Raw genomic sequence first — 26,705 nt, forward strand, 5'->3', positions numbered from 1 at the left:
AACTAAGAACTAGAGGAGTGAGAATGAAATGCCTTGGAGATAGAAGAGGAAAAACAGGAGAAAGTGGGCAATAGTGTCACCTAAGATAAAGACTTGAAAAGTTGTAGTGGATTTGGCCCAAGGTAAGTGTGGGTTTTCAATGGAGTGATGAAGGCAGAAAATAGATTGAGGTTAGCTGAGGAGTGGAAACTGAGATCTTTAGATAGAAGGTAGTCAGCCCTTTGTGTGAAAGGAAGATCCCCACAACCAAGACTTAAATGGGAGGAAAGACTGTCCTTCCCCACCCACTTTGTAACAGGAAGGAAGGGGGACAAGGGGTGGATAGGCTTTGTAGGCTCCGGGTTAGGAAGCCAATAAAATTATCTTCTGGTGACTTCCATTTTCTCTACAAATATGAGGTGAAATGTTTGTCAAGAATGAGGATGTTTGGGAGGGGATGGCAGTTGTAGAAGGGGTTTTGAGTAGTTAAGTTATTCAGACAAGGAGGGAGAGTTAGAAGTCCAGGGAAGGAAAGAGAAGGAGGGTGAGGCAGTGTTGAGAGCCCAGCTGGGGGAGTAACTCTCCTACGCAAGTGGGAGGGCAATTCAGTACAGCCCACTCCCTGTGGGATGGTAATTTTCAAATATTTATTAAAATGTTAAATATGAATATCCGTTAACCGAGCATTTCCACTTCTGAGGATCCACTTTAGAGACATACTTGCACATGTAACCAGAAGGATGTCGGCGTATATTCATTGTAACATTGTCACATAGTGAACATAGTAAATAAGTATAAATAAGGGAATGGGATACCTTAAGACAAAAATGCAAATTGCCTAACAAAGTGTCTACTAAAATCTAGCTACCTGACTTCATATTTGTATGCATATGTGTATATGTATATAAGTGTGTTTTTATATGTGTGTGTATATATATATAAATAAGACAATAATACATGCATAGAATATATGGCAAACTATTAACAGCAAATATTTTGGGGGATAGCTTTAGGGGAGAACCCTAATCTTTTACTCCATATATACATCTGTATGGTTTTAATTTTTTTTCTCATGAGTTTCATTCATGTTTTACCTCTATACAATTATATTTGAAAATGTGTAGAAAGCTTGCTACTTATCTTCCCAGTTGCGTGATTTTCTCAAGCAGCACTCAGTAAATCAGACCTAAGTATAAAAGTAAGAGTTGATTTCATCCAAGATAGGAGTTTGCCACACATACATAATGGAAGGGCAGTGGGGAGGGAGCTAAGCTTTTGAGAGTGCGTAAAGTGATGGGCCTAGGACTCTAAGGACTGGGTTGGATATGAGAACAAGACATAATACTGATATGTGGGTAGAAAGTGGAAGTGTGTAAGAGGTGAATGAAAAAGGGTAGAGGGAGTATTTGAGTGACGGAGCTGGAAAAGTAGGAGGTGGGGGCCAGAAAGTGGAATGTGCACAATTATCTCTCAGAAGCATCTTTTTTTTCCTATTAAAACTTTTTCTTGGCTAGATATATTAACACATGACTTCATAGTGTACAATTTCAAACTTTTATAAAGAAAATGAATTTTAGTTTCCATGGGGAGAACCTGAAAAATCTGAGGATCATCGATTTTTCCTTTTTGAAACCATTTTTGTACTATCAGCAATGCAAGTAGGCCTGGAGGGGTGAAACTATCCTCACACCCAGAGGTGGGGAGGAAGACGGAGCCTCTTCAAAGGACATAATACAGTCATCCCTCAGTAGCCTCAGCTTTGGTTCTAGGACCCCTATGGACACTAAAATCTGTGCACAGTATTTATATACAACCTACATCCATCTTACTGTATAAATCACCTCTAAATAAATCATCTCTAGATCACTTATAGTACCTAATCCAATATAAATGCCATGTAAATAATTGCCTGCACATAGAAAATTAAAGTTTTGCTTTTTGAAACAATGGAATTTTTCCCCAGTCATTTTGGACCCACATTTGATTGATTCCATGAATGAAGAACCTGCAGATACAGAGAGCTGACTGCATTTATGATTCAGTATGAAGCCATTCTGAGTCATAGCTATGTCCAAGTTGGCCATGGAACAGGTAGCACAAGTGGACTTGAGTTGAGGATCAGGGAAGTTGTAACCTCGCCTCGCCTTCCTCTCCACTTGCCATAAAACTGACCAGCTGCTGGAGGCACCCCTGGTTCCTCCTCTGGATGAGAGCACCTCTTCCATATCAGTCTACCACCTTGCTTTGCCCCCAGAGAAAGGAAGCCCTTAGAAGTGCTCCCTACTGCCTAAGACAGTATTATTCTGAGGAGTCCTTTACCTCTGCTACCATATTACTAGCACGTGCAAGAGAGCGACACATACCCACCTTAACCTGGTTACCTGCTTTCTTTGTATCTATTCAACTGATCCAGTTTTCCATGCCTAGCACTCTTCTAAAACCCATCTTCTGCAAGTTTTGGAATACATCATTTTTCATCACAAATTTCCATGTATATTTAACCTCTTCTGAACTCCACCTGCAGATGGTGATTGCAGCCATGAAATTAAAAGACGCTTACTCCTTGGAAGGAAAGTTATAACCAACCTAGATAGCATATTGAAAAGCAGAGGTATTACTTTGCCAACAAAGGTCTGTCTAGTCAAGGCTATGGTTTTTCCTGTGGTCATGTATGGATGTGAGAGTTGGACTGTGAAGAAAGCTGAGCACCAAAGAATTGATGCTTTTGAACTGTAGTGTTGGAGAAGACTCTTGAGAGTCCCTTGGACTGCAAGGAGGTCCAACCAGTCCATCCTAGAGGAGATCAGTCCTGAGTGTTCATTGGAAGGGCTGATGCTGAAGCTGAAACTCCAATACTTTGGCCACCTCATGTGAAGAGTTGACTCATTGGAAAAGACTCTGATGCTGGGAGGGATTGGGGGCAGGAGGAGAAGGGGACGACAGAGGATGAGATGGCTGGATGGCATCACTGACTCGATGGACGTGAGTCTGAGTGAACTCTGGGAGTTGGTGATGGACAGGGAGGCCTGGCGTGCTGTGATTCATGGGGTCGCAAAGAGTCGGACACGACTAAGCAACTGAACAGAACTGAACTGCACTCCACCTACCTGTTCTGAATAAAACCTGGCTGTCTCCTTAGGATATCATTTCCCTGCCAACTTTTGAATAGAGGCTGATCTTTTTTCTTTTAATCCTGCTTGATTCACTGGCCTTACTTAATCAGTTGATTTATACTTTTCATCTGTTTTAGAGAATTCTTGATCATTTTCAAATTTTGCTTCTACCTAATTCTCTTTTCTCCTTCTGGGACTCCCATCATAAATATGTTAGCTTTTTCTTTTTTTTAGCTTGGTCCTATGCCTCTTTTGTTCTTTTCTGTTTTTTCCCCATTCTCTTTTCCCTCTGTGCTTAAGTGTGGATAGTTTTCATTGATTGTCTTCAAGTTTACAGATTCTGTTTTATGCTGAGTCTAATCTACTGTTAAGTACATCAAATGAGTTCTTAATTTCAGATAGTGTATTTTTCAGTTCTAGAATGTCTATTTGATTTCTTTTATACATTCCAATTAAAATCCTGCCTCTTTTCATCCTTTTTGTCTATCATTTCCTGTTTTCTTCAACATGTTAATTATTATTAATGTAAAATCATGAGCAACCTTGAATTAAATTATTTATTAAATTTAGTTATTAAAATAGGATAAATGTTCTTTATTCAAATTACTGGTGTGATTTCTGTCTCCTAATTGGATCCTGACTGATACAAAAGGCTTAACTGGCAGGCTACACAAAGGAACTTTCTGGGGAGTTCGAAAATGACTGAGATTTAAGTATATCCATTGTCAGAATTATACAATTAGGATTTGTGCATTTGAATTCATGTAGATTTTACCTAAAATATTATAGTAGAGAACAGGTGGAAAATGGGGAAACATATAATCTAGATGAAAATAATGTTATGTTGATTTAACCCTAAGAATCACACAAACCACAGAATGGTGACAACTGTTGAAACTGGGTGATAGGCACATAGGGGTTCATTGTTTATATGTGTTTGAAATTTTCCATAATAAAATGTTAAAAGATAGTCATGGCTGTGTGTTTTCTATCTTAATGTATGTAGCTAGGGATGGATGGAATGACAAGCTTGATCTGGCTATACAGTCATGTATTGTTTGTTTTCTGTATCAGTTATTCATTGCTATGTAACACAACCACAAAACTTCATGGCATAAAAGAACATGAAGCATTTAGTTTGCTTAAAAATCTGAAATTCTTGCAAGGATTTTTAGGGAAAGCTTGTCCCTGCTCCATGCGATACCATCTAGGGTGGATCAGCAGAGTGTTAAAGATCCACTTTTAAGATGGTTCATTCACACACCTGGCAACTTGGTGCCAGAGGTTGGCTGGAAGTTAGGTTAGGTCTGTGAACCGGGAGGCTTGGTTCCTCCATGTGCCTCTCCATGGGCTGCTTGGACTTCCTCACAGTATGGAGACTCAGTTCTAAGAGCAAGTGTCCCCAGAGAGAACTAAGTAGAAGTTATATCATCATTTATGGCCTAGGCTTGGAAGTCAACATAGCATTATTTTTACCTTGATTCAAGAGGAGGGAACATAGACCCCACTTCTTAATGGAAAGTGTATCAAAGTCACAATCCAAAAAGAGCTCATGGGATGGGAGATATTGTAATGGCCATGTTGGGAAATACAATCAGATACACCCAAGCTTATTCATACAAGAATAATCTGGGATCAAGTTGGATCTCAAAACATTATCTGAACAAAGATGTAGTTTACTATCATCCAGCAAGTGGGTCTCAACCCTTCTGTAAATATTCCTTCTCCGTTCTTTTCTATGTTCCTCAGGTGCAGATGTATACTGGACATTAACAAGTTGCCTACACAACATCTACTTCCCTCTTGCTAATATTTCTTACATTCTTATTCCATAACTACCTCTTCCCCACATAGCCTGGGTGCTTCAGGGAAGCTGCTTATCCTTATCTCTGGGGTTGGACCCTGATTGACTTATGGCAACCAGCACATTCAAGCTCCCCTGGTCATAATGTTTATGACTATGGCGGGTAGTAGCAAGGATCGGAGAAGGCAATGGCACCCCACTCCAGTACTCTTGCCTGGAAAATCCCGTGGACGGAGGAGCCTGGTGGGCTGCAGTCCATGGGGTTGCTACGAGTTGGGCATGACTGAGCGACTTCACTTTTACTTTTCACTTTCCTGCGTTGGAGAAGGAAATGGCAACCCACTCCAGTGTTCTTGCCTGGAGAATCCCAGGGATGGGGGAGCCTGGTGGGCTTCTGTTTATGGGGTTGCACAGAGTCAGACACAACTGAAGCGACTTAGCAGCAGCAGCAAGGATCATGGGGGAGGGCAAGATGTGATCTAAACCAGTTTAGATCAGGTTGCTGGTTGGAATGCTGGGACAGAGATATAGCATCTCTGGATGTTTGTGGGGAAGCATGTAGCCCTGGGAGCCATTGCCAATTCTCTTGCGTCCACATGGGAAGATGGTTTTAGGGTAAAGGAAAGTAGAGTGGGAAAATGGAAAGAAATCAGGTCTCTCGTGACATCAGTAAATCACTGGATTAAATACTTTGGCCACCTGATGTGGAGAGCTGACTCATTTGAAAAGACCCTGATGCTGGGAAAGATTAAGGGCAGGAAGAGAAGGGGACAAAAGAGGATGAGATGGTTGGATGGCATCACTGACTCAATGAACATGGGTTTGGGTGGACTCCGGAAGCTGGTGATGGACAGGGAGGCCTGGTGTGCTGCGGTTCATAGGGTCTCAAAGAGTCGGACACGACTGAACGACTGAATGAAAAGCAGTATCTACCTTTAGAATTTCTAGTGTAGGACCCGATAAACTCCATGTTTAGTTGACATTTATAGCTGAAGCAGTGCAAGGGAATTTCATTAATATTTTATTATGAGATTGCCTAGGTTTGACTCTTGGTTTTGCCAATTACTAATTGTGTAAGTCTGAGCAAGTTTCTAAATTTCTCTGACTCGGTTTTCTTTGTAGTAAGATTCCAGATGAATGAGAGACAGGCCCTAACTTTCTAGACTAGGAGAAAGCTATTGTGAAAGGGAAGAATGGGAAAAGAAAACCACAAAATGTGTCCTGAGGCAAATTAAGTTCAGGAAAGAATATATGGAGAAGGCGAGGCTCTGGAGATTGGGGAGTCTTTTATACTATTCACTCTCACACACCCTTCGGAAAGCCTTTGTGGGCTTTGGAGAAGGAAATGGCAACCCACTCCAGTGTTCTTGCCTGGAGAATCCCAGGGACGGGAGAGCCTGGTGGGCTGCCGTCTATGGGGTTGCCCAGAGTCTGACATGACTGAAGCGACTTAGCAGCAGCAGCAGAGATTTGCACACCAGCTTAAAGACTGCTGGATTTTATGTTCAATTCAAGTTAGTCAGGTTCCTTTTTTTTTTTTTAACAACAGATTAGGATCTTTTTTTTTTTTCTTGGATGAAATGGCAAGAGTGGTCAGCTAAGAAGGGTACATTAGACCATTTTTCATCAGCAAACATTTGCTGGGCATCTATTCCGGTGCTGGTAGAAAACACCTCAACAGCTTCAACCACTTGCAGCTATGACTCTGAAGCTGTCTCTAGCTCAAAGTTTCTCCTTAGTACTCTGTGCATTTATCCATTTTGGTGTCCTACAGACACATTAAAGAAGTAGAAAGAAATAGGTGACATTAGATTCTCTACAAACCAATCTATCCAGAACATAATCATTTCAATATGGACTCATATTGACTCACTATAAAATCATATTGTCTTCAAAACTGAGTGTGTACTTTACACTTGCAGCACATGTCAGTTTGGACAAGCCACATATGAAGTGCTCAATTGTTCAGTCGCTCAGTTGTGTCTGACTCAATAGCAACATGAAATTAATAGCTGTCACATTAGACAGTGCAAGTTGAAAATGTATTAACATATTTAATAAGTCAGAGAAAATTACCTTTGACCCAGAAATGATCATTGTGTCTCTGAGAAGGTTGTTGTTTTCACCGGCACCTAGTTTCTGGAACTTTAGCAAGAGTCTGCACAGGGAGGGTGAAGTGGCTGTCTAGTCAGGTTGGTCACCTGCAATGTGTCACAGATGGGACAGTTGTTCTCACATGCACCAAAGCAAATATATAACTATTTTCAAATCTTCAGGAATCATAATGATTAGTGTTTATTGTGGAAATGAACAAAGTGATATGAACATTCTGTAGACTGAATGTTTCTCCCCAAAATTCATATGTTAAAACCCAGTCTCCAATGTGATGGTATTAGGATGTGTGGCCTTTGGGAGGTGATTAGATCATGAGGGTGGAGCCCTTATAGATGGAGTATGAGTCCTTATAATGAAGACTCCAGAGAGTTCTATTGATCCTTCCATCACATGAGGACACTGTCAGAAGATGGCCATCTATGAAGTGCTGCTCACCAGACACAGAATCTTCCTGCACTTTGATCCTGGATTTCCCAGTCTCTAGAACTGAGAGAAATATGTTTCTGTTGCTTATTAGTCATCCAGTCTCTAGTGCTCTAAGATTCCAAATGGACTAAAACAGAGAATAAGTCATGGACTAAATGTTGCCATGGCTTGTCTTAAACCACAAAAGCCTTCAAACACTTAGCTGAGAAAGACTCCAGGCGAGACTTCTGGGGGTATGAGTAAGGATTCAAAAAGTGGTCCTGCTATCTTTCTGAATTTTACCGTCCCTTTGAGATTCTTTGGTTACTATTGTATCTTGCATCCCTATCTAAATGAAGGACATATCAAATGTATAGAAAATCATGGCTGGCTAGTCTCTTAGTTGTCTTGGTCTGCTAAAATAAAATGGCATACACTGGGTGGCTTAAATAACAAAAAATTGTTTTCTCAGTTCTGAAGACTGAAAGTCTATGATCATGGTGCCAACATGGCTGAGTTCTGGTGATGGTTCCCCTCCTAGCTTGCAGATGGCTGCCTTCTCACCATGTCCTCACTGGGCAGAGAAAGAGCAGATTTCTCTGGTGTCTCTTTATATGAGGGTGCTAATCCCATTGTGAGGATCCTATCCTCATGACCTCATCTAAACCTTATTATCTCCCAAAGGCCCAGTCTCCAAATACCATTACATTGAGGATTAGAGTTTCAATATATGAATTTTTCAGTGACATGATTCAGTCTATAGCAGTTGGGAAATGTAAGAAAACTACCTCATGGACAAAAATGAAATATAGATAAAACGAAGTCTTTTCCTCAAATCAAAACTAAAAATGTTCTGATTCTCAGAGTTGGCAAGGTGAAATGGACACTTCCACTGGCTACTAATGAAAGTATAAACTGATAATCTTAGAAAAGCAATTTTGAGAAATGTATTTAGAGCTTCAAAATACACATTTTGATTCTATATTCTATTTCTAGGGAAATAGAGTGAAGATATGTACATTATCATTTGCTGTGAAAATTAATATGTATATCATAATTTTTAATAATGGGAAAAAGAAACAAATGTCCACTCATTTTGAAATTTTTTAACATTTATGGTACCTTCCTGTGCAATAGATTATCAACCAATCTCAATATATGATGTCTTGAAGAATTTTTGGTGGCATGGAAAATGTTCACAATATACTAACTAGCCATGAATTTTTAAAAAAGAGAAATAAATTATATATATTATGATCCTAATTTTAATTTTGTAAAAAATGTATGTATTAAGGAAAGACTAAAATTAAAATTTTTATTAGAGGTTATTTCTGGTTGTCAGGATGATGGTTGATTTTTATTTTCTGTATTTTTTAATTTTCCAAATTACATCTAATATATACTATTTTTATAATCAGAAAGGGTTCCTATATTAAAACATAATAATGAAAACAGGCTTATGTGTAGGAAAATGTGCTTCCTTTTTTTTGCTTCCCGTACTACTATCAAATGAATTTTATTGGTGGAGAATCAGAAAAACATACAGAGAAAGCATAGGAAGCATAAAAACACTAATTGATAGGAAGTGCTGGCTTTTCATCCGAGGAAGTCAGGAAGTCAGGAAGGCTGGGCAGGTCGCAGGCCTTTGTCTGGTCTCCTTGGGATGAGAATCCTTTTCCTCTGGCCAGCTGGGGTCTCCTGGATACCCTCTTCCCTAGATGGGCTAGCCTCTGTTCCAGTTTACAATGGCACTTTCATAAAACCCTCTCACTCAGGCTTCAGGCAGGCCTGTGTGTGGCTGATCGCACGCTGATCGATTTCCAAAGGTTTTTTTTGTTGTTGTTGTTTTTTAGCAGAATCCTAGTTCTAAGAATTCCTGTAGGGTGTGCTATAGAGGTTAAAAAAGAGCTTTGCTTTTTCCATTTATACCCATCCAGAAACATCCAAGAGCAACTCTGCTTTCATCTGGATTACATTTGGGTATTCTCATGAGTTTAGCTTTTTTAAAAGATTTTTTTCTTTCTGATTTAAAAAATAAATTTGAAACCACTGTGATCAATCACAGGAAATAATCTCTTCCTTCATGGTTCGTATCTTCTGTGTTGCAGCAAGCTAGTGTTTTCCCTTATGCATCTAGCACAGCTTTCATGCAACCTAGATGTATTTGTTTATACAACAGAAATAAACAGAGAGACCTTTTTCAGACCTTGGAGCCAAATATTTTTTAACTTTAATTTTAGATTTGAAATAAATGAACTAAATGATCAAAGATTTGGGGATTTGGACAATAAAATATTTACTTTCTATATATTATTTTAAGATTTGGCAAAAGTATACTTTAGAAATTCAAAGGTTAAAAAAAACTGCGTCCTTGTCAACACTGAGAGCCTGCACCTGAATATAACTGTAGGGAAATGGAATACTGCCTTCTAATTCTTCACTCCACTATAGTCATCATTTCTTTCTCTCTGAGAACTCTGAAATACACATCCTACCACTGTTGAAATCTCCTTCCTTGGAGATATTCCTTTCAAAAGATATTTGTATTTTAAAAAGCTATCACCAAGCTAGGAGTCCATACAATGAAGCCCTGTTGGTAGACTATCACAAGTAGGTCATCAAAAGTATTTAGAAATCTGTTTCTCCCTCAGTTTCCTACAGCTGGGCAGAAGTCAGCACAGTGTCTACAAACAAGGCCTGCCCCATAAGGACCAAAGACGGGCAAGATATTAAGGGCATAGTGTCTACAAAACTATTAAACAGCTACATACAGAAACTATATCTGAGAGTGAAAAAGTGTTAGCTCAGATTTCAGTTTAACATGTAAGAAAGATTAAAGGAATTTGCAAAACTAGATCTGCCCAGCAGAGGGCATGTTTAAGTTACAAATCATGGTTTTTATGCAAAATTTTCCATTTTTAGAAATAAATACTTTAAAAAAATTTTTATGTAGTTTTTATAGTTTGTGTGTCTTTCATGATTAAGTTTCCAACCGTATTTTAAAAATACTGTATTTATTTCTAAATCACATAGATTCTACTATCAGAATTTTTTTTAGACTAATTGCTGCAAATACTTGCCACAGTTTTAAGAATCAGGATTACTGAATATGTGAGCAAGAAACTACAGGCTTATGCAGAAGAGAAGGAACTGGTCACACTAACTCATCTTGCTAGACCTTGGAGCTAGAAGGTTGTGGCTTCTCCTGGGGGCAGTTGTGCTTGCTGAGCCCAGCCCACCAATTCACAGATGCAGTTCAGAGACAAACCCATGGGACACTTAACCAAAAAGCATATGACTTACTAGTTCTCTAGTAACAATTCACCTACTCAACTAGGGATTACCTAGCTGGTAACCACCTCCCCACTGGGCCACGCACGATCCTGCTGGGCCTGGGATCCAGTGTCTCACTCTCACTTTATACAGGCTGTGTCTCCTCACCTGTCCAGTCTTCCTTAAAACTCCTCAAGTTCTGACCTTGAGGGGCATCTTCCTGTCCCTGGGGTCCCTCCTTAGTGGTTAAGGCCAGTTGGTCCCTTTCCATAATCTTCAATATGTTTTTAGTTATAGGGTATCTAAAATAAAAATTTGACACCCTCTACTTAAACGTCCATAAGACACAGAACTCCCTTTACTTTCACATTTTTAACTTAGTAACATCCATAGAAACACATGCCAACACCATCTCTACCACACATGGGGATGGTGAGCATTTCTGAGATGTCACTTTGGACTTGTTTTGGAGGTTGGAGGGGAGGGAGGTAGAAGGGACTTTGAACAGGGTTTAGGAACTTAGGCCTGCTGCTGCTGCTGCTAAGTCGCTTCAGTCGTGTCCGACTCTGTGTGACCCCATAGACAGCAGCCCACCAGGCTCCCCCATCCCTGGGATTCTCCAGGCAAGAACACTGGAGTGGGTTGCCATTTCCTTCTCCAACGCAGGAAAGTGAAAAGTGAAAGTGAAGTCGCTCAGTCATGCCCAACTCGTAGCAACCCCATGGACTGCAGACCACCAGGCTCCTCCACCCATGGGATTTTCCAGGCAAGAGTACTGGAGTGGGATGCCATTGCCTTCTCCGAGGAACTTAGGCCACTTCCTAAATAAAGGCGTTTCTGTATGTGATGTTGACATTGCAATTTTAAAAGCAATCTCATCTGAAAAAAAGAAAGAAAAAAAAACAGCAACAAGGTGTAAACTATATGTTGATTTTGATCTATTTGAAATAAGAATGTGTTTTGGCATTTACATACGAATAAAATTTTGGGGGATAGATAATGTGAAAAAAAATCCTCAAGTTCTGGAGGAAGATACACATGCAACACAATTTTGTTTCAGTGCATGGTATGGGCAGGGGAGGAGTCCTGGGTTTGTAGTTTAAAAATATGCTGGCTCTGTGAATCACTTGGCCCGTCTTTGCCTCATCTGTGAAATCCAGAAGAATATACCTGCTAAAAGTCAAGGTCATCCCTAGAGGGATTTTAGAAACACACTGAACTGTGACTCTCTGACATATGGCCATCTGTGACTTTGGCCACATGAATGATCTTGCATGGGTTTGATCATGAATAACCTAATGGGTGTAGAGGAGGAACCAGTCCTGGGTCCCAGTATGGAATTCTGGTGTCTTCACAGAGTGACTCTCATTTCATCTCTCACATTTATCCTCCATTCCAGCCAAACTGGTCTGTGCTCCTGAGGCTCTGCTCTTGCCAAGAGAAGACCTTTACCCTTTCCTTACCACTTGAAAGTTTCTCCAACTTCTGAGTATCCCACAAGCACTTGGCAGTCATTTCTTCTCTGCCCTCAAGAAGAAATTATCTTCTGTATTGCTATTTAGGCCCTTAGCATTTTTTTCCACTATGTTTATTTGGGTATCTAAAAAGATAAACAAGATTTGTTCTCTCAAGTGTCTTACATCTACCCATAGTTCTAATAGACAGTTACTATCTTGCTGCTTAAATTATTGTTCTATAAATTTCTCCCTCCTGACCATTTCCCACCAAACGCATTGGTCTTAATTTCTTCTAGTAGACTTGATATAAAGCCAGTCTCTCTTCCTCTGTCATTATACTGGCCTTTGAATGGTATGAGGGAATGTTTTTAAATTTCTTTTCTCTTTGTCCAATCTTTTTTCTCTAATGGAAATGATAATTAGCAATGAAATGGTTTAAAAATGATGATGGCTTACTATCATTATTATCTATTGAGTACTTATTTTCTGCTATGAAACAAGTTAAAGTTCTTTACATACATGAATTCATTTAATTATCAGGATAGCCCTATAACATATATACTTTTGTTATCCCATGTGTAGTTAAGGAAACAGAAGAACAAGAGTTAAACCCAGTGGACTCCATTCATTGCATTATCTTGCTTCTTGAAAGATGGGTAGTAGTGTAAAGGAGTAGAAACAATTGTCCTGGATAAACTCCCATTTGTCCTCAGTACCCAGACATTTTTCAGAATATCTGAGAAATATTCTGGACTGAGATTAGGGAAGCAGAGCCAAAAGAAAGTGGAGTCTTGCACAATTGCTTTGTGAATTTATAAACCTGAAGAATACAACTAAGTTGTGGTGTTTTTTTGTCCTTGACCATGTAAGTTTTTACTAAGAAAACTAGCAATAACAAAGCCCTACTCATTGTTTTTCAGAATCAAACATTCATCTTGCAGGCATGTTTGCATATTTTGTCTCTGCTTATAAAAAGCAAGTTAATGGTTTTACAGTTTTTATTTTCACTGAGCAGAAAAAAAATCTGTTGATTCACTAACAGATAAGCATAAGAAATATGCTTTCTTATTTATATGGAGCTATGCACTATTCTCACATTAATATGTGGAACCTCAGGTTTTTCTTTTGCCCAATGGGAAACTATGAACAATGAGATTTCTTATGTAAAAAGTGAACACTTGAAGTATGCTAGTTCTACATGACTTTATTAGCAATCCAGAGACTTACTCTTTCAACTTGATTTGATTTCTGCAGGATAACTTTCCAGGAAAAGTAGTTTTCTGGTCTGTGGAACTTGGAAATGTAAAGAAATAAGCAACTTCTCATATTTATTAATCAGATGCCAGTTTCCTTAATAATTTATTTTAAAGGTGATCTCCAGTAAGGCACTAGTGTGATAAGAATCACCTGGGGAGCTAATCAAAATGCAGGTTCCTATGTCTCATCCTCTGAGACCAGGTCATTTCCCAGGTTATGCTGATGCAGATGTCCTCTGGATACCAGACCAGGATGAAAAGGATGGTGTGGAGCAGGGCGTGGAGGAGCTCAGTACTCTGGTGATCAAGGCACAGAAGTGCTAGAATGCAGATGGGCTTTTCATCAGGGCTGTTTAGGGAGTTGGCTGAATTCTTGTTATTGTTATGGTTTAGTTGCTAAGTCGTGTCTGATTCTTTTGCAACCTCATGGACTGTAGCCTGCCAGGCTCTGAAGTCTAGCCTCCAGGTAACAACTTCAGTAGAAGGCTATTCAAATCCAGCTTGCCAACTTGTGAAAACACTGATCTCCTCTGTCACAATATTCTTTAGGTTTGAGGGAAAAGGAAATTAGTCTGCAGATGGCTGAGTGCTCACTGTTAGCACCTGGGGTGCAGCTAGGTCAGGAGGCAGAGGTGGGGAGGGAGAGACATGGAGGTCTTACCACAGTCCTAAAGGCTAGGTTCCCGACTTGCAGGCTGCACACCAAGAGGGGGACATGGAGTTACTGAAAGGAGGAAAATGTGTTGTGCGGATTCAATCAAGAGAGATGATCCTCTTCTTATTTGAAGGAATACTGTGAGAACAGCTGAGGATCTAATACAGGACCCCAGGCCTGCATCTGTTGACTTGGCCCATGGAGGTGGGAAGAACTCTGCATGACTGGAAGGTGGAATTATTTTGTTCATAAGAGTTAGAAGAGCAGGAAAAAATCCAGCAAAAGTAGATCTTATGTGGAATAAGAGCCAAAGAGAGTGCCTCTGTCACTATACACACACACAGACACACACACACACACCCAGAAGACCCACCAGTGAACCAAGAGGCAAAGAGAAATGTCTAAGGATTCCAGGTGGTTTCTGTGAGATGTGTGCTGCAAATCCTTTTCCTCTGTCTCAGATGGAGAGATATTCAATGTATGTCTCACCAATACTTTAATAAGAAGTTCCTTCTTTTGGGAGGAACTCATAGAAGAAAATAAGATGGCAGCAGCTTTCTGATGTTCCATATATGTGCCTTAAGGATTATCTTAGATATAATCCAATAAGTCATTTGTTTATCAAGTATATGAACTGTGCTACAGTTTTTCAAATATAACCCTGAAAATGTTGTGAATGATAAAATTTGAAAGCATTTTTAAAAGAATTTTTGGATTCACAGTAAATTTTGATTTTGATATTGGATTTTCTCAGTCATTTTCATGGTTAAGTCTGAGGAATTTTTGACTTTAAAAAGAAGTTCCTCATAGCCAAGACATGGAAGGAGCCCAAATGTCCACCAACAGATAAATGGATAAGGAAGATGCAGTATATACAACCAAAGCTGCTGCTGCTGCTAAGTCACTTCAGTCATGTCCAACTCTGTGCAACCCCATAGACGGCAGCCCACCAGGCTCCCCTGTCCCTGGGATTCTCTAGGCAAGAACGCTGGGGTGGGTTGCCATTGCCTTCTCTGAATAGAAAGCTACTTGCTCATAAAAAGGAATGAAATAATGCCATTTGCAGCAACATGGATGGATCTGGATATTATCATATTAAGTGAAGTAAACCAGAAAGAGAAATACAAATGCCATGTGATATCACTTATATGTGAAATATAAAATATGATACAAATGAATTTATTTACAAAATAGAAACAGACTCACAGTTATAGAAAACAGTTACCAGAGGAAAAAGGAAAAGTGGAGAGAGACAAATTAGGAGTTTGGGATTATCAGATAAACAACAAGGTCCTAATGTATAGCACAAGGAATTATATTCAATATCTTATAATAAACCATAATGAAAAATTATATATATACATGGTTATATGCATGTGTGATTGCTAAGTCACTTCAGTCATGTCTAACTCTGTGCGACCCTATAGACTGTAGACTGTCAGGCTCTTCTGTCCATGGGATTCTCCAAACAAAAACACTGGAGTTGGTTACCATGTCCTCCTCCAGGAGATCTTCCCCACCCAGGGACTGAACTCATGATGTCTCCTGCATCTACTGTATTGCAGGTGGTTTCTTTACCACTGAGCCACTGGGGAAGCCCATATATATGTATGCATGTATGTGTGTGTGTGTGTGTGTGTGTGTGTGTGTGTATCTGCCTGCAATGTGGGAGACCTGGGTTCAATCTCTGGGTTGGGAAGATCCCCTGGAGGAGGGCATGGCAACCCACTCCAGTATTCTTACCTGGAGAATCCCCATGGACAGAGGAGCCTGGTGGGCTACAGTCCACGAGGTCGCAAAGAGTCAGACATGACTGAGCAACTAAGCACAGCACAGCATATGTATGTATGTATATATGTATACACATATATAGCATTTTGCTGTACACCATAAACTAACATAACATTGTAAATCAACTATACATCAATAAAAAAGGGTTCTTCATATTTAAAATTGGTAGAAACCATTGATCTATGGTAATCACAACTATGTCTTCATTTGGACTGTAAAGTACTTCTCAAGTAATGCAAAATTCTGTGCAATGACTCTGTTGCCATTTATAATGGATTTTTTTAAAGAGTAAAGGTAAACTGCATTTTGTTTTGGTCATTTGGTAGCACTGAATAAATATAGAGGGGGTATCTATAAGGCACATTTACTTAAAAAACTGTCATGTTATTTGACTTTGTAATTGACTGAACAGAAAGTCTATCTGTTGCTTAGGAGGAACATGCAGATCCAGACACACTGATTCTACTTCCTTTCCCCAGGCTCTGTTATGTGGTCTACTGGTTACATGTCCTGAGGATCCTCTGAGGTATTTAGAGGAAATGATCATTGGAATAATGGAAAATGGTCTTGAAACTCTACTCTGGTGAGTAGTCTTGTGATTAATGGTAGGGAGATATTTTATTTTGAAGATAAAACACTCATTGTATAGTATCCAAAGAGGTCTTGCTAATGAATGTTTCCAATCTTAAGATTATTAAAGAATCTTTGCATGGGCTTTTAAATCCCCTAAACTTCAATAGTAACAATTTCTCCACTTGTTCCTAACTCAGAAACATAGCACACTGTTATCAAGAACATGTGCTCATAGGGCAGTTTATTTCAACTTGAGGATGAGGATGGAGGCATGCCTATTTGGGGAGCTCAGCAGAATTGTGAGGGGGAGTAATTTGAAAAAGTTCTCCAGGAGATTCTGACATGTTTATCCCAAGGGGAAGTGTTTTTGCTTCCCTTCCCCTCCACCGTTTAAAATCACAGATTTAATAATGGAACTAACAGCTATGAAATGAAATGATTTTTTGACTACATCTTATGATTTTTTAAAGGGATATGTGCATTGATCCATTAATGAAACCAAAAATTCGGAGACTGTCTGAAACTTACCTGGAACAACTTTTTGGACTGGATGATCAGCTGGTAAGTATTATTAACCAAACATTCTACACTATACATCTTAAGTTTGGATGGAAGCTCTCAAATAGATTTTAGATTTCATGAGAGGTATGAGGTCAAATTGTTTTTGAAATTGAGGAACTCAGGAAAGTGAAGCAACATTTCATACATATATACAAACACACACACAAAGCAACACTTATAGTAACCTCCCCAAACTTCCAAGAAGCATTTGGAGAGGCAGTTATTATTCATCTTTCTGATAAAATCTTTCCATTAAATTTCCCCCTTTTTCCTTCTGCCCCTCTCTTGCATCTTTACAATGGTAAAAAAAGAAAAAATAGCATTATGGAAAGCTTTAAAGGAGGATAGTTTCTTTCCATTCTAATCTACTTCCTCTGTATTCCATCCTCCTCCATTTTCTTTGCTGTCTGTCCAGGAACTATGCTACAAAGATATGGCTGAAACATTAATAAGAACCTAACTTAAAAGCCAGACCAACTTAATGAGAGGAACAACCAGCTCCAACAGTTGGTTTTGATCCTGTAAAGAGGGCAAGGAAGTACTGCAGGATATGGAGACTTTTAGAACAAAGATTGTGTAACTGAGAGAAGGTAAAATAACAAAAGGCATGTGGGGAGAGAAACAGCAACATGAATTAGACGTGTGATATCTCTAGATCCCTCACCAGTGTCTCGGTTAGGGTAGGCAGGGCTAGTTGCTGGTGAAGCCAGGCATTGAAAAGTGCAATCAAAGTCATGGTCACAGTGAGTGCTGAGAGCCAGGAATGAACCGAAGAGTCATTTAGAAGGATGGGTGGAGGGGCTTCCCTGTTGGCTCTGTGGTAAAGAATCCACCCACCAACGCAAGAGACTCAAGTTTAATCCCTGATCCAGGAAGATCCCGCATGCCTCAGCGACTCAGCCCATCGGCCACAACTACTGAGCCTGTGCACTAGAGCTGGGGAACCACAACTATCGAGCCCGAATGCTGCAACTGTTGAAGCTCAGTGCCCTCGAGCCTGTGCTCCGCAACAAAAGAAGCCACTGCAGTAAGAAGCCTGTGCAATGCAGAGTAGCCCCTGCTCGCTGCAACTAGAGAAAAGCCCAAGCAGCAACAAAGACCCAGCACAGCCAGAAATAAAGTGTTAGTCGCTCAGTCATGTCCGACTCTTTGCATCATGGACTGTAGCCTGCCAGGCTCCTCTGTCCATAGAATTCTCCAGGCAAGAATGCTGGAGTGGGTTGCCATTCCCTTTTCTAGAGGATCTTCCCCACCCAGGGATCGAACCTGTGTCTCTTGCATCTCCTACACTGCGGGTGTATTCTTTGCCACTGAGCCACCAGGGAAAACAAATAAATTTAAAAACTTGTTTAAAAAACAAGAAGAAGGATGGGTAGAGAGTAACATTGGATCCTAACCAGTGTCTGCAACAGAGAGATAGAAATAGATGAGAATTTCTGTCAAGCCTGGGATGATTCTGAGGCACCAGTACACTGGGAAGAACCCATTTGTTTGATCATAGATGATCTGCATCATATGTGAGTCTCAATGACTTTATCAAGCACAGAATTTTGATCCACTATAGAGTACAGACATCTGCAAAGTGTGTTCTTGGAGGTGTTTTGGGGCAACCTCAGGAGCTGGAAAGGGAAGATCCAGGGGATGGCATTCTTGGCCCTCTCCTCTTCACCCCTTATCCTCTAGAATAGTCCTGAATTGAGAATAATGTCGCATGAAAAAAAGCTTGAAAAACCACTGCTGTAAGATACTAAAATTATTATAAACCACTGATCTAGAAGGGTAAACATTGGCAATATTTTGAAACTGACCTCATAAAACACAATCAGATTGTGTCCCATGTCTAGCTATAACCCTATAGAGAATCTTTAAAAGTTTGCACAGAATTCTAAGAGACACTGTAGCTACTTCAAATCTTAAGTTTCACTTGAAAATAAATTTTCAGAGATATTTCATGACATTAAAAGTACAAAATACTGGTGCGGATCCAGATTTAGAATGGGATATGAAAATTCAGCAAGGCATAGAAATAATGCCCACTTCATAAGTCAGAAAAAAACAGAAACTAGATATAACTTTGCAAACTGTAAATCTGTGTTGTTGTTCAGTCGCTAAGTCGTGTCTGACTCATTGCAGCCCCATGGACTGTAGCATACCAGGCTCCCTTGTACTTCACTATCTCCTGGAGTTTGCTCAGATTTATGTCCCTTGAGTTGGTGATACTATCTAACTATCTCATCCTCCACACCCTCTTCTCCTTTTGCCTTCAATCTTTCCCAGCATCAGGGTCTTTTCCAATGAATTGACTCTTCACACCAGGTGGCCAAAGTATTGGAGCTTCAGTTTCAGCATCAGTCCTTCCAATGAATATTCAGGAAATAAAGGAAATATTGATTTCCTTTAGGAATGACTGGTTTGATCTCCTTGCAGCCCAAGGGACTCTCAAGAGTCTTCTCCAGTTCCACAATTCACAAACATCAATTCTTTGGCACTCAGCCTTCTTTATGGTCCAACTTGCACATCCATACATGACTACTGGAAAAAAAAAAGAGCTTTGACTACACAGACCTTTGTTGGTAAAATGATGTCTCTGCTTTTTAACACATTGTCTAGGTTTGTTGTAGGTTTCTTTCCAAGGAGCAAGCATCTTTTAATTTCATGGCTGTAGTCACCATATGCAATGATTGCTTCCCTGGTGGCTCAGTGGTAAAGAATCTGCCTGTAATGCAAAAGATACATACAGGATCCCTGGGTTGGGAAGATCCCCTGGAGAAGGAAATGGCAACCCACTCCAGTATTCTTGCCTGAAAATTCCATGGCCAGAGAAGCCTGGCAGGCTACAGTCCATGAGGTCACAAAAGAGTCAGCCACAACTTAACAACCAAACAATCCCAAGGCATTTAAAATTATAGTACACCAAATAAACATTAGTTGTGTTCCCCCTTTATTTTTCTTTCCTATAGTTATAACTGCTAGTCAGAGAGATTTTAATGTTTTGATTAAAATGTTTTATAGATCACAAACAATCGCAATTTTCCTCATTGATAGTTAAGAGTGCTTTGCATGGTTTCAGCATTTTTTTATGGTGCAGTCATCATGGCTTCACACTACGCAGTCCTGCCCAGCAAGGACAGCCTGTTTACATGCCCATTTTAATAATAAGCATTTGTTTGTTATTCTTTGCCAAGAGAAGAATGAATACAAGAAACCATAAGCCAAACAATTATAAAAGACAGAGAAATTGTTCTCATAACAGTAGATAGACAGTCTAACTGTGTGTTCCAAGATGAAAGAATTGTCTATTGTTAAGAAGGAAAAATAACTTCACAGACTTGATTCTCATTTCTTAGGAAATGAAATCTCTAGATGGGCCTACTAATTACAAGAAGAAAAGGCATTTATAGCATTAAAACATTTTTATTATAGAAAAAACTTACACATAACTCAAAAGTGAGAGTATATAATAATTCCCCTTATTCAGCTTAAACAATAATGAATATTTTGCCAATTTTCTTAATTATTCTCCTCTCCACCTTTGGTTGGGAGTATTAGAAAGTAAATCTCGGGAGCTGTATTACTTTTACTGGTAAATACTTCACTGTGCATCTTTAACAAGAAACGGCATTTTTAGAGAATATTGTACTCAGTCACTCAGTCATGTCCAGCCCAGTGGACTGGAGCCCACCACGCTCTTCTGTCCTTGGGATTTCACAGGCAAGAATACCAGAGTGGGTTGCCATTTCCTACTCCAGGGGATGGGACACCACTGAGCAACTGAACAGCAACAACAACAGCTCAAGGGGATCTTCTCTACCCGGGGACAGAATCCACATCTCCTGCATTGGAAGCAGATTCTTTACCACTGCACCACCTGACAGAGAACACAGCACAGTGCAAATGCCTATGAAACGTAATGAAATGAGCAATAACTCCTGAATATCGTCTAGGACTGACTACATTCAGATATATATATAGACTCCATATTTACTCCATATTTGGGTTTTCCAAATTGCCTCAAAAATGCCTTTTTACATATGGCTCTGTTAAGTTGATATCCATACAGGGTTCACATATTATACTTGGTTGTTCCATACTAATATCTAATATCTCTAGTAATCAGCAATAGTTCTTTCTTCTTTTTTCCCCATGCCACTAATTTATTGAAGAAAACAGATCATCTGTCATGTAAAAGGTCCCACATTCTTGTTTCCTCTAATTCCTTTCATTTGTTTTGTTTCTTGTATTTCCTGCAAGTCTGAAGGTAGATCTACAAACGTGATATTCAGGTTTGTTTTTCCTTTTGTTCTCTGGTAACAAGAATACTGCAGAGTGGACGTTGGGTTCTGTCCAGCGCATTGTATCCGGAGGCGCCCGTGGTCTGCTTGACCCACTTTTAATGAATCTTGATTCTTACAGACATTAACTAATTGGTTATTAGTGTCATCCTACAATACCTATATAATGGTTTTGAAATAACTATACAAGAAGACCACTAACCATAGAACTATGGAAAGCAGTTTAAGAAAATTACTCAGTTCTTTTTGCTTTGAAGATGTGTATATCCTACCTGGTATTTTCATTAAAATAATACTTTTTTGTTATTTAAAATAATAATTGTTTGTGTTGATGGTCATCTTTTCTTTCTTTGCTATAATTATGCTTTTTCAATTATTTCTAACATCACATGATGGCAAAATCAAAGCAATAAAATGAGTATTCAAGGAAGTACTATTTCCTTTCCAGCCTCTGTATCTACTCTATTCCATCCCTTTCTCTAGGTAACCAATTTTAGTAGCTTTTAGTGTGTCTCCCCATTGTTATTTTTGAAAAGAATGTGAGCAAATACACTGTGTCCCCCTTCCCTTTTACTTCTTACACCGAAGTATCAGACTGCATGTCGCCTTCTATTCTTGCCGGCAGGGAGAGCACTTTGTTACCAAACTTTAAATGAAAGATATGGACTTAAAAAAATCTTACTGATACAACAAACAAAGCTTAACTATGAAAAGGAAATTTGGGGCTTTAATACTTTGGGAGAAGCAGATAGACCTTGTTCCCCAAACAAGATAACCATATCCTATAATCTTGCTGGTTTACAAAAGTATTTGTTCTCTTGTGAGAGTGGGTGGATTACTATTTCCTGAGCAGGCATGAACACAAGTGTCACTGTAATCTGGAAGGAACAAAAATTTAAAAAGTATAGAAATAATGAAGATATGCCGATATGCATATGAAGATATGGAGATGATATCCCTTTAATGGCAGAAAGTGAAGAGGAACTAAAGAGCCTGTTGATAAAGGTGAAAGAGGAGAGTGAAAAAGCTGGCTTAAAACTCAGCATTCAAAAAACAAAGATTATGGCATCCGGTCCTATCACTTCATGGTAAATAGATAAAGAAAATATGGAAACTGTGTCAGATTTCATTTTCTTGGGCTCCAAAATCAATGCAGACAGTGACTGCAGCCACAAAATTAAAAGATGCTTGCTCCTTGGAAGAATAGCTATGACAAACCTAGACAGTGTATTAAAAAGCAGAGACATCACTTTGCCAACAAAGGTCCTCATACTCAAAGCTATGGTTTTTTCAGTAGTCATGTATGGATGTGAGAGTTGGATCATAAAGAAGGCTGAGTGCCAAAGAATTGATTCTTTCAAACTGTGGTGCTGGAGAAGACTCTTGAGAGTCCTTTGGACTACAGGGAGATCAAACCAGTCAATCCTAAAAGAAATCAACCTGAATATTCATTGGAAGTACTGGTGCTGAAGGTCCAATACTTTGGGCACCTGATGCGAACAACCGCCTCACTGTAAAAGACCCTGATGCTGGGAAAGATTGAGGGCAAGAGAAGGGGGCGACAGAGGATGAGATGGTTGGATGGCATCACCAACTCAATGGACATGACTTTGAGCAAACTCAGAGAGATGGTGAAGGACAGGGAAGCCAGGCATGCTGCAGTCCGTGGGGTTGCAAAGAGTCGGACATGACTTAGCAACTGAACAACAACAAATGAAGATATGCAACTAGATTCATACTGTTTACTTTAGGATAAGTTTAAGTGTGAAGTTTAGTAATAGTAGCTAATGGTATGGCATAATGTATGCTTTTCTGCTATGTATGGCATTTGAGAGTTCTAAAGAACATCTTAATAAGGTTTTAATTTCATTTAAGTTGTTTCAAGGAGTTTCAGTTCAGTTCAGTTGCTCAGTCATGTCCCCACTCTTTGCGATCCCATGAACCGCAGTACGCCAGGCCTCCCTGTCCATCACCAACTCCCAGAGTCTACCCAAACCTATGCCCATCGAGTCGGTGATGCCATTCAAGGAGTTTACCTAATAAAATTTGCAATAGATATTTACATGTTTAACAAAAATGGACTTTTCCAAGTGGTACTGAATTAAATATGTTTATTAAACATAGCTCTAAAATACAAAGAGTAGTCACTGTTTCCCTCCATGTACAAAAGCCACTTGAGCATTAAACAGTTTTTCAATAATATTGAGGTCAAAAAATAAAACTACTCATCGTGAGAAATCTAACATTTTATGTCATGCCATGATACCTATGTTAGACCCTGCTCACTTCTTCATTAAAGGCATGGTTTCTTTTTTACTATTATTGTTTTTACTAATAACTTTTATAGCCTATGAAAAATAAATATTTTAGAACTGGGAGGGATTTAAATTAATTCACTCCACCCTGTCTTAGTCTGTTCAGGACGCTATAATGAAAATATCATAGATAGGGTGGTTATAAACAAGAGAAATTTATTTCTAATAGTTCTGGAGGCTGGGAAGTCCAAGATCAAGGTGCTGGTAGATTCGTTGTCTTGAAAGCCAGCTTCCTGGTTGATATACTGCCATCTTCTTGTTATAATCTTACATGGCAGAAGGGGAGACTGAACTCTCTGGGGTCTCTTCTCTAAAGACACACTTCTTATTCATGAGAGCTCCACCCTTATGACCTAATCATCTCCAAAAAGCCCCACCTCTAAATACGATTCATTACATTGGGGATTAGGTTTCAGCATATGAATTCTGGAGAACATAAACATTCAATCATGTGAAATGCCAGGCTGGATGAATCCCAACCTGGAATCAAGATTGCAGGGAGAAATATCAACAACCCAGATATGCAGATGATACCACTCTAATGACAGAAAGTGAAGAGAACTAAAGAACCTCTTGATAAGGCTGAAAGAGAAGAGTCCATATAGTCAAAGCTGTAGTTTTTCCAGTAGTCATACCGATGTGAGAGTTGGACCATAAAGAAAGCTGAGCAATGAACTGATGCTTTCAAACTGTGGTGCTGGAGAAGACTCTTTAAGAGTCCTGGACTGCAAGGAGATCAAACCAGTCATTCCTAAAGGAAATCAACTCTGAGTATTCATTGGAAGGGTTGATGCTGACGCTGAAGCTCCAATACTTTGGCCATCTGGGGTGATGAACTGACTCATTGGAAAAGACCCTGATGCTGGGAAAGATTGAAAGAAAAATGAAAAGAGGGGAAGATGATGGGATAGCATCACTGACTCAATGGACATGAATTTGAGCAAACTCTGCGAGATAGTGAAGGATAGGGAAGCCTAGTGTGCTGCTAGTGGTAAAGAACCTGCCTGTCAGTGCAGGAGACATAAGAGACAGGGGTTCGATCCCTGGTTTGGGAAGATCTCCTGGAGGAGGGCAGGCAACCCACTCCAGTATTCTTGCCTGGAGAGTCCCATGGACAGAGGAGCCTGGCAGGCTACAGTGCATGGGGTCACAAAGAGTTAGATACAACTGAAGCTACTGAGCACACACACAAATAAAGTAAGTGTCTTACAAAGTTTAAAATTAATGGGACCAATCACTACTGACATTAAACAGCCATGAATTTGGTATGTTTGTAAACTAGGATTAATGATTTGTAATGGCATTTCATTATCCTTTCATTTATTTCAAAATTTCCCCATAAAATTAATTGATTAATTAAAAATTTCCCCAGCTGTCAGCAACCTGGGATACCAGTAAGAGTGCTGACTTGATGTTGTTGTTTAGTCATTAAGTCACGTCTGACTCTTTATGCAGCTGCATGGACTGTAGCCCACCAGGCTCCTCTGTCTATGGGATTTACCAGGCAAGAATACTGAAGTGGGTTGCTATTTCCTTCTCCAGGGGATCTTCCCGACCCAGGGATAAAACCCATGTCTGCATTACTGAGCCACCAGGGAAGCTCAACATCTCATTGCTAACAGTATTGATATCCCAAATTTCACTGCTTCCAGGCCCTATCTGGGTAACACAGAGGTTGGTTTTTCCTTAAAATTCCAATCAGTTGCTCCTGGGAATCCCAAAGCTGTTCTGTGTAAATTCAAGAATTCCAAGATTGTTTCTGTCCCAAACCTGTGAAACCATCTAAAGGTGGAGTCATAGTGCTGCTATTCTTGACTTCCTAAGAGCTCTGATGTCTAACTTGAGGTGGAGCTTCAGGCTCCTTTAACCACAAATCCTTCTGATGCCAAAATAGCACTCCTTTCACTGGATTCCTTGCTCTAGCCAAACCATAACTGATGGTCACACTGTTCAAAAGAGATAACTTTTATAACTTTTCTGAAGATGTTTAGTAAGTCAAACCTGTACTTCAAGACTAAGGCCACATTTATTTACATGCCCAAATAGTACCATGGTGTAGCAAGAACTTAAAACCTTCCATTCATTTTCCCACCAGTTTTGAAATAAAGTGCTTCTTGATAAAACTTTATTTTGAGAGTCTGCATTATTTCAAAACCTGGCATAATGTAAGATTTTGGTAGGTAATACTTTTATATCACATGATTCCCAACTTACAAAATTTAAAGTCACGTGAAATTTGATGGCACTGTGCCGTGTGTGCTGTACAGAAGTGGGGGAAATGCCTTTCCTTATTTTGTGTTGTACACCTCATAAGAGCAACTTTTGGATTTTGCTGTAGTCTCTTCCTCCATAATGCTCAGACCCACAATCCATGGGGCTGAGACAGATGTCATGCAGCTCCCCCTCCGCCAACCCCAATACTCTGATTTTACTCCCCTGGATTCCTTTCCCCCATGAAGATCAGAATTTAGTAAAGAAAGACTTCAATAACTTATATTCTCCCCTCACCACAGACAGTTTACTTGTAATCCCCATTAAAAGCAAGAATTTTCAAATGTCGTTGAACATGAGGCAGAATATCAGGGGGCACACAGGCCTTTCTTATATGCCTAAAATTGACTTCATGATCAACATGTGCATGCTGTATCTGTTAACTTATCAAAGCATTTACAGCAATGAGCAAAGGAGAAAAATCCTTGACTTGGAAAAGTAGAATTCTGAATTCTGCCGCTACTGCTAAGTCACTTCAGTTGTATCCGACTCTGTGCGACCCCATAGACAGCAGCCCACCAGGCCCCCCCCGTCCCTGGGATTCTCCAGGCAAGAACACTGGAGTGGGTTGCCATTTCCTTCTCCAAAGCATGAAAGTGAAAAGTGAAATTGAAGTCGCTCAGTTGAGTCCAACTCTTCGCAACTCCATGGACTGCAGCCTACCAGGCTCCTCCATCCATGGGATTTTTCCAGGCAAGAGTACTAGAGTGGGGTGTCATCACCTACTGAATTCTGTCTGAATTCTGGGAAGTTGGTATATATTTGAACGAAACTTATCTCTACACTCAATAGATATGACCATAATAGTCCCTTGGACTGCAAAGAGATCAAACTAGTCAATCCTA

General features: G+C 39.7%; 1 protein-coding gene across 1 annotated transcript in view; it reads left to right on the top strand.

Moving 5' to 3' along the window:
- FBXL13 (F-box and leucine rich repeat protein 13) overlaps positions 1–26,705 on the top strand; it is a 219,973-nt gene that overhangs the window by 461 nt on the left and 192,807 nt on the right. The window contains exons 2-3 of the mRNA XM_086397072.1: positions 16,328–16,431; positions 16,892–16,982. Of these exons, the coding sequence (XP_086253198.1) occupies positions 16,328–16,431; positions 16,892–16,982 (195 nt within the window). The remainder of the gene's footprint in view (positions 1–16,327; positions 16,432–16,891; positions 16,983–26,705) is intronic.

Source organism: Bos grunniens, chromosome 4, assembly GCF_055505025.1.
Source record: "Bos grunniens cultivar Pamir isolate PY7600 chromosome 4, Bosgru_T2T1.0, whole genome shotgun sequence".
In the NCBI taxonomy this organism is placed as follows: domain Eukaryota; kingdom Metazoa; phylum Chordata; class Mammalia; order Artiodactyla; family Bovidae; genus Bos; species Bos grunniens.